We start from the raw sequence: 9121 nt of genomic DNA on the forward strand, positions 1-9121 counted from the left end.
TGAGAAAAATGTATTTGACACATTGGTGGGCATTATTCTAGATATCGAGGACAAGACAGAGGACACGATCAAGGCTCGTCTTGATTTGGAACGAATGGGAATACATAGGGGTTATGGATAAATATCTTGCATTTTTTTTCCATGAAACCGAAAAACAAAAAAAAGTTTTTAAAGTTTTTATCGTCAGTAAAGTTTCTCAATAGGTATGCTTCTAATATCGCACGTTGCGTGAATGTTGACGGAGGTAAATTTATTAGACTAAAGGGCCATGATTTCCATGTGGTTATGCAACGCTTAATTCCTATGGGTATTAGACACCTATTGCCAAAAGATGTAGTGAAGCCAATCATGTTGTTTCCCAACTGACGTCAAGAACGTTGTGAAAAACGGACGTTAATCAGTTGCGCCATGACATTGTCCAAGCTCTCTGCAATTTTGAGGTGATATTTCCTCTAGCTTTCTTTATAAGTATGATTCACGTGATGGTTCACTTGTCGAAAGAGGTATTGCTTGCTGGTGTTATCAACTATCGCTAGATGTACCTCATAGAAAGGTATATAATCTTCATCATTTGTTTATTCATCATTAACTGACGCTTACTAATTTGTATCGTATCATTTTATTTTTGGCAAGCTTCTCGGGGAGTTGAAAAAAAGTGTACGCAACATGGCAAAGCTCGAATGATCAATTATAGAGGAGCCTTGGGTCCAATATGAGTCACTTACATTTTTTGGAATGTATTTAAAAGATGTGGAGACGACTTTCGATCATCCTCAACGAAATAATGACGCTGAGGGGGGTGTGAGAAAGGAGAAACTTTCTGTTTTTGCCCAAAGTGCACGACCCTTTAGAGATCTTGTACGAGGCGAGTTGTTTTCCAAAAATGACATGGAGGTAACATCCATCACATTTGTATGCCAAGAAACACCGTGAATTGTTTTCACAGTGGTTTCTTGATTATGTAAGTTATAAGTGTTTTGTATTTGACATATATATTGTACTACTTATTTTTCTCAAACTAACAGGTGTATGTTTTTGTATAATGTTAGATGAATAAATTGAAAGCATCGAATTCCCCACCTGCAGTAAAGAGTTATATCACTTGGCGTTCAGACCGATTTGCGATAAATTGTTCTCAGGTTACCATGTTAACGGCGTCAAGTTTTTGGGGGACTTCACGAGATGCCAAGTTGTGTACACAAAACAGCGGTGTCCATGTCCCAGGTGAGGACGAAAGTACATACATTGATCTCTATGGCAAACTAACAAGTGTCATGCAATTGCTTTACAAAGACCGATGCCAAGTGATCATGTTTAAGTGTCGTTGGTTTGATACAAACCCAAATAGGAAGGGGAAGTGTTAAAATCGACCATGGCTTATTATATTTGAACACTAACAGAACTTGGTAAGATGACGATCCTTACATTTTGGCAAACATGGCAAAACAAATTGTGTATCTAGATGACCTTAAAGCCGGGAGAGGTTGGAAAGTTTTTCAGAAGATAGATTAGAGGAATGTGTATGCTATACCAGAATAAGACCCTATTGATGACGAAGTCGACAACGTCGCTGACCAACTGTTGGAATCTTCGATAAAAAAATGATGCGAAAACACTTGGAGATACAAATCTTATCCAAGAACCGTTTCAGATACAAGGAATGACTTCAATCGAAATACCGATTCAGTCAATTACAATTGACCTCGGTAGTCTTCCGTGACACGATGTTGCAGTGGGCCCGAACAATGACGGTGACGTACTTATCGAGGAGGGGAATGGAGACTAAAAATGATGATAGCCCTCTCTCACTAAATCTCTGTCACCCTCTCACCCCCTCACACTCTCTCTTCTTCCTCCGACAGCCCTGTCTCTCAGTCAATCTCGGTCACACTCTCTCTCAGAGGTAATGTTTCAATTTACTTAACTCTAGTAAAGTTAGCAATTAGGGTTCTAGAAAATTTTAGGAATTTGTAATTTTAGGATTATTTCATGCTTTGATAATTGCTTTATAATTAGGGTTCTAATCTTCTTTGATTTTTATAATTAATTGCTTTCTGGTTGCTCTAAATCTAATGCTTTGATAATTGCTTGTTAGTTATTTTTATTTATAAAGTATACACATAATCTGTCGAGTGCAAGGTTTTATATATAATCTGTCAAGTGTCAACTATGCCATTAGCTTTGACGCAAACGTGTTCCCAACCACCATTGCAGCCTTGTAGTGAGTGAAAACTGTGAAATTTTCATGTGCTTTACAGGTTTGATCTGCTTGTAGTTTTGCAATTATTATAGCTTTGTTATATGTGTGTATTTATACTCGAAGTTGAATAAGTTACCATGTGTGTATGTATGACGCTGATGAAGAATCTCCCATGATCTCTATTTTTATGATCTCAAGTAGGTCGAACTCTATCTGTAACTTAACCACACAAACGAGAGAGAGAGAGAGAGAGAGAGAGAGAGAGAGAGAGAGAGAGAGAGAGAGTATAATATGATTGGGACTGAGGGAGTTGCTTATGTAAGATATATATACATACAAAGCTTAGTTTGCAGGCTAGAGATCGCAGGGAGCTGAGAGACTGAGAGGATTAGAGGACATTTGTAAATGACCATTTCTTTGTCTTCTAACCCTCTCTCCTGCAGTATTTTGTCCCAAGTCGCATTTAGGCAATACTCTCTGTTGTTTCTCAGTCTCACTATTTCCAAAACTTTTGGAAAAGTTTGAGCCATGGATCATAACTAACTTGATTGTGGTCTGATAATTAACTTCACAACTCAAATGCACATTAAGAACCATTAAAACTCATTTAGTTTGATTTTACCTTAAGCCATCATCACCACTACCAATCTCATCTCTATATTATGGTGATATTAAATTAAAGGGAATTGTTATTGGCACTTCAAAATTCTCATTCTACACTCCAAACTTTCTATATTTAGAAAGAAAAATATACTTATGATGAGTGTAGAATGAGATTTTTGGAGTGTCAATAACACTTCCTAAATTAAATAGGTCTTAACGGGTACACATTAACAACCCAATGACTTAATTTGTCACCTCTACTTTTAGGTTATATCAAATTTTTTTTTTTTTTTTATGAACCATACTGAAAGTTTAACACGCATACAAAGTTTTGAATATATAGTAGTACCACAGCCAGCGTTGTTCTGCAACACGTTAAGCCCCTAAAAATTTTCTCATGAGGGTGAGAACTAGAATTCATTATCAAACGGAAGCACAAAAAAATAATATATATTCAGAAAAAAGAAGATCCAATTGAATATTAAGATATCATCTTAAACACATATATGAAGCAAAATAATGACGATGATGAAGGAAAATTCTATCCCCTTAATTCCTAGGGTCCTATATTCTTAACAATTTAACAATATCAAAGTTTCACCTTTAATTTGCGATTAAAACAATAATTCTCTGCTTAAAGCCAGCAATTAATAAATCATTATATGAAAAAATGCATACATATGATGAGAGGAGCCATAATAATCACTTTAGAGGAGCCATAATAAATCATTATTTTGATCTTCGTTTCGATATTTCCTTCTGAAGTGATTATTTATGGCTCCTCTTCTATTGTTGCCTTACGGAAGCCCTTGTGCTGCAGTCCAAATCCCTTGGCATCCGATCTCTTCATGATCCTCAGCCTCTTGCATGACTCAACAAACATCCTGCAATTAAATGACAAGCATAATTAATCAGATTATGAATTACAAGTTTGATATAGCTAGTTAAGGGGTCCGGCTACAATGGTACATACACTACTAAAAATGAGGGTTAATAGCGAGGGTTGCCTTGGCCACAGATTCTCTTGTGAGCTGTGGCTTTATGCAAGGTTTCAAAAAGCGTTAGGTGTAGCGCCTAGGCGTTTAGGCGGTGGCTTAGACGGTTTTTTTAATTTTAATTAAATTTATTATGTAGTATATAAATACATATTTACTTATATTTAAAGAAATACATAATTATATTAAGATAAATAAATTGTAAAATAGATTGATATATAAATTATAAAGTATTAGACATATCGAAAACATGGGTAACAAACATGTTAGTCAACACTTAAATAATAAATCAATCATCAATTTTTATGTCATTTAGTTTACAAAATATAATCTCTACGTCAACTTCTATGTTTATTTGAGAGTTTGTATGAAAAGTTTTCAACGAATTGGTGATCGTGATTGACTCGCTGCCTACGGTCTCTTGCTCGTGCATGACACGCCAGAGGTATTTATTCCAGACGTGCTAAATTTTCTTTTAAATTTTGTTTTTATTCTCTTTTAGGTCAAAAAGATGATGGTTGAGAGTCTGGTACTAATTTTGCGTTTTTGTGGTGTCTTAGGGCGATTTGTCATGATTTTGGCAACGAAGAGGCAAAGGTAAATGATTTGGGATTTTTTTTGTTTCATTGGGATGTCTAATTTCTTTTGGAAATATGGTTTTCGAATCTGATTATTTCCGTTTCCGTTATTCTTCAGGTTTGAGATGATGAGGGTAGTGAAGAGGGAAGGGATAGTCAGTCGTTAACATACGAAAGCAGGTCTGGCAATTGGACTTGGTTGGATCAAGGATTTCATTTTTGTTTTTGGTTGGAACGAAGGACTTGCCTACATATAAAAGTTTCAACTAAAATGGTGAAACATTCAAAATACAATATATTGCCTTTTTGAAAAATTTAAAAATTATTATTAAATTAAAAAGAGTTTAATTCAACACATTTTAAATTTGGAATGAAATTAAAATTTTAAACTTTAGGAAAAAAAAATAACAAAAACAAAGACCCCAGTTATGGGCGTTGAGACTTGATTAGGAAGAAAAAAAAGTAAGTGGGTGTTTCGTTTTTTTTTTTTGAATAATTTTTTGATAAAATATATATAAATAAATAAAAATCTCATTTTCTAAATCATTTTTTTAGTAAAATTCATGGCCGGATCCTTTCCATTAAATCCACCAAAGCACACAATCTGAGCCTTTGTAATTTGATCCAACGGCTATAAATAGGGGCCCACTTTAATAGTTATAATAACTATAGCCGTTGAATCAAATTTCAAAAGTCCGAACTGTGTGCCTTGATGGAAATGATCGGGAGAGGATCCTTTCCCAAAATTCTTAAATAAAAGCTTAATTAACAATTGCCTAGTTTCTTATGATTGGAAGATGGTATTGTGAAGGACATTTAAAAATAAAAAATAAAAAAAAAGAAATTTACCATTATAAAGATATATCAGATTCATATATACAATATTTAACCGTTAATTTTTAAGCCACCTTCATATATACCATAAAGAAAAATTAATAATTAAAATCAAGTACGCGGGTCCTAATAAGAAAACGATAGTTTTTTTTTTTACGTTTTGATTTCAACTTGGGAATATGTTGTACAAAATTTTGACTTGTGAAATACATTTCACTTCTACGTCCTCTCTAAAATAATGTATTGCCATGACTAGGCCGTACGAAAAGGACAATTTGGTATTATTCTTCCCAACATCATCATAAGAAATGCTTATGTCGGCAGTATGACTATGCGGTCAAAATATAAGAAATTCGAATAATGTGAGAAATCATGGAAAGACGCATATAATTCTGTCTCTAATCTTTACAAGGATAAAAAATTAATAGCATGCATGCCTAATTAGTGCCGGTTTTATGGACCAATTAGTGTTAACCCAATACACTTTACGACTAATACTTGGCAACCAATGTTGATTCTAAACTTATCATGCAATTAGCAAAGAACAAGTCCAGTTGTAATCCAAGATCAACTTTTATTTATGTACTACTTAATGACACTTACTTTTCTAATGTGAGATTCACATTCAACAAAATTCCACATGAAAATATAGTTAGTCTAATAGCTTTACTTAGAGGGGATTTGAAAAGTATCTACAATGGGCTCTTCAAATGAGCTCCTAGCTTAATTTTGGAGAGAATTTGGAAAAGTCATCTCTAATCACACTCACTATTCAATTAGTTGTATTATTACACTTAGTGTACTGAGTGTTCTTGGCACACTGAAAAATTTCTCCTAACCTAGAGTACCGAGCCGTGTTTCAGGCACACTAAAGAAATTTTGTAGGGAGCTCCTAAAGTAACTTTGTAGTCTTTTTAGTTAAAATTTAACTAAATATAGAAAGCATGATTGAAGATGCTATTATCTTTGTGAGCATTGGTTCAATTTAGTTGTCTTATAAGCTCAATTGGATCATGGAAATTTGTATACCCTCCATTAAAAATTATATAGAAAACTCTTCTAATCTTTGTATATGTTTGAATTTAGATTATCCAATTTTGCAGTTCTAATCCTCAATTAATTACAGGTCAACTTAAGTAACCCAGGTCTTGGTGCTGCCTTAGGCATGGTACTTAGAGAGAGAACTGGATACAATTTCATGTTCAATTTCATTAAGCAAGATTTTACATTTTTAATATATAAAAAACACAAGAATTCCTAATAATCCTGCAATTATTGTATTAAGTTCTCAATAACTGTAGCGCGCACTTGTAAACTGTAATTCATAAGTATAAAAAAATAGAAATTATAATTCATGTCATGTCATGTGTTGGGATTTTGGTGTTAAAAAACTTACTCCCAAGGAACGTCTCCCACTAGCATCCAGTCTCCATCTTTGTCTTCATAAATGGGTGCAAATTCACAGTTGTCTGCATCCTTCAACACCTCGCCTGTTATATATACGCGGACAAACTTTTAAGAACATTTCTTTTAATTTTACTTTACATTTGCATTTGTAATTCAAGTGGTAATTTCGGAATATGCATAGATAAAGGTTTGATTAGAAAAACTACTATTTCCTTCAAGTGTTAGTTGTTGTACTTACATATAAATATATAAAGAAAAGATATAACCACAACGTACTCACCGATGCCATAACAACCAAATAACTTCTCCAACGCCAGAGCAAGATCTGCATACTCGTTGTGCATGCTCAAGTCAATTTTACGAAGAAAGGGTGCTCCGTCCATGCTAACTTTGACATACATTTTCGACGTCTCATTCAAGCTATTAATCTTCATTCTGTATGAACACAATGGAGGCCACCCCACAACCTCATTCTTTGTCTGACCATTTTTCGGGTAGTCACCAGATGTGGTACTATACCTGCCATCTCCACCGTCAATCTTTGAAAACGCCCTTTTCTTCTCGTTTTTGTCCACTAAACTTGGACCACTACACAATCCCAACCTCAACTCTGTAATTTCAAGCCCTAAACCTTCTTTGGCCATTTGGGTTTTGAGGGTTTTGAGAAATTCGAATGTGTTACTTTGCTTTTCTGGATCAACTGGACTGGTGAGAAATGGTTTTTTTTTTATACAGTTTTAAATGAATAAAGGCAAGTTCTTATACATGGTGTGAACTATAGAAATATAGGACATGGTGGGAGCAATGACAGGCCAACTGTGCTTAGTTGGTCGGTCACATGAGAGGCAAAAGTGGGGACTATGTGCTTCCCTACAAGCACTAATAAAGGCCGGCACCATAAGTTGGATATGGGGCAGATCCTAAGGCTATTGGTGCTTTGAGATTTGGTGGGATCTGATCTTCACCATCTGATCTGCTCACTTGGAACAGGTCATGTGACTTTCTTAAGTGTGGTCGTGCTTTGCCTAATTCTATCTCATTTTTTTGGGGTTTTATTATAACAGGAGTTGGGATGTAACGTTGCATCATGAAAGATGGGATAATGTTTTTGCAACATACATGTATGGTCATCCCATTCGTCATGCATGCATAAGTATGAATCATGATGGAGAACTAGGGTTATTACGCGCCTATCTGTGAACTCGTACATTGGTACATGCATGAACGATGAATAAAATTTGTTTGTGCATGCATTGGCCAGTACGATGGCATGATGGTACATGCATATGTCTATAGCTGTGCAAGGAGTAACCTTACTAGTAACAAGTGTGAAGCCAAAAATAATTAAGAAAATTATGGAGATAACATGTGGACTTTTGGTTGAAAATGACAAAATTACCCTCAAGGCACACCGGGATTCTCATGCGCATGCAACGAACAATAACAGCTCAATCAAGGAAAAGTCAAAGGTGATCAAAATGGTATTTAGTCAAAACCCTCTCATCACTCCTCATTTCAAAAGGTAACTCCCAATTTTCCTATTTAATTTAGGATTAATTGTCATATTAATTGCAAGATATTATATATTTCACATAATATCTTGCAATTATTCACACAATTTCACCATATATGGCCAGCCACTATTCTCCAAATAGAGCCGGCCACTCCCTTATAAATAGCCTTGTTATTCCACTAAAAAACTGAGTCATTTGCTACCCACAAACTCCAAAACACATTCTTTTCAAAATTCTAACTTTGGCATTGGAAATTCTTCGGCCAAAGCCTTCCCATTTATCGTAGGCGGATGAGGCTTTTGACCTTAATCTTAGATATTATTATTTTGCAGGTGTATTTTCATCAAAGGAAAAAATAGCAGAAATTTTCATCCACAACAAAAGCCAAATTCGAGCTAATTTTTTGATTGCCTCGCTACAGCCGGCAGACACAGCTTATAAACGATGTCTTGTTCATATGTGTTGTAATTATTTGTGTATTTGGGTTGCATTTTTCTTAGTTCCACTTAGCTGACTGCAACCCTATCACTTTGCATTTGTAGCTACATGCCAGTGCTTAGCTTTGCCAGTAAGAGACTATTTGGAGGTGGGGCGGGTTGGGGGTTGGTGGAGCCTATTTCCTAGAACCACTCTTATATAATTAACCTACGTACGTGGTTAGACTGAGCTAAACATATAAATCAGTTATACTATGGTAATGTGTTTGATCGAGGAATTTCCATCACTAGAAAGGAATTTAGGTTAAATTGATCAATGGATAGAGATAACAGATAAAGATACTAAACAAAGGTTTTCTCAATGGCTCCTTTCACATTTATTATAACAAAAAACACATAAAAATAAGCGACCACTTTACAGTTATACTTTTATATATAAGTTATGATCTGGGAACACACATTTTGACACATGTTTTTGTGCTTCCCATTCAATAACTTTTTTAAGGATCCAAATCGTTCAATGATCGATGATTCACCATTCATAGATCATCTT

The 9121-nt window shown here is 34.9% G+C and overlaps 1 protein-coding gene across 1 annotated transcript; it reads right to left on the bottom strand.

Annotated features, from left to right (window-relative positions):
• Window positions 1–3277: 3277 nt before the first annotated feature.
• LOC137708499 (auxin-induced protein IAA6-like) lies at window positions 3278–7324 on the bottom strand. Its single transcript, XM_068447591.1, has 3 exons — window positions 6898–7324; window positions 6607–6700; window positions 3278–3687 (listed from the first exon to the last, which is right to left on the bottom strand). Exons 1-3 carry the CDS (start codon window positions 7259–7261, stop codon window positions 3576–3578), a joined length of 570 nt encoding a protein of 189 aa, XP_068303692.1. The 5' UTR covers window positions 7262–7324; the 3' UTR covers window positions 3278–3575.
• Between the last annotated feature and the right edge of the window lie 1797 nt (window positions 7325–9121).

Source organism: Pyrus communis, chromosome 11, assembly GCF_963583255.1.
Source record: "Pyrus communis chromosome 11, drPyrComm1.1, whole genome shotgun sequence".
Taxonomy (NCBI): Eukaryota; Viridiplantae; Streptophyta; class Magnoliopsida; order Rosales; family Rosaceae; genus Pyrus; species Pyrus communis.

What these genes read in the sequence shown, in the direction of transcription:
- LOC137708499 (XM_068447591.1), bottom strand. Translation starts at nt 7,261, where the DNA reads ATGGCCAAAGAAGGTTTAGGGCTTGAAATTACAGAGTTGAGGTTGGGA. An exon ending in ATTTGGTTGTTATGGCATCG is followed by an intron (nt 6,701 to 6,897) that starts GTGAGTACGTTG and finishes TATATATAACAG; the next exon opens with GCGAGGTGTTGAAGGATGCA. An exon ending in GTGGGAGACGTTCCTTGGGA is followed by an intron (nt 3,688 to 6,606) that starts GTAAGTTTTTTA and finishes ATTTAATTGCAG; the next exon opens with GATGTTTGTTGAGTCATGCA.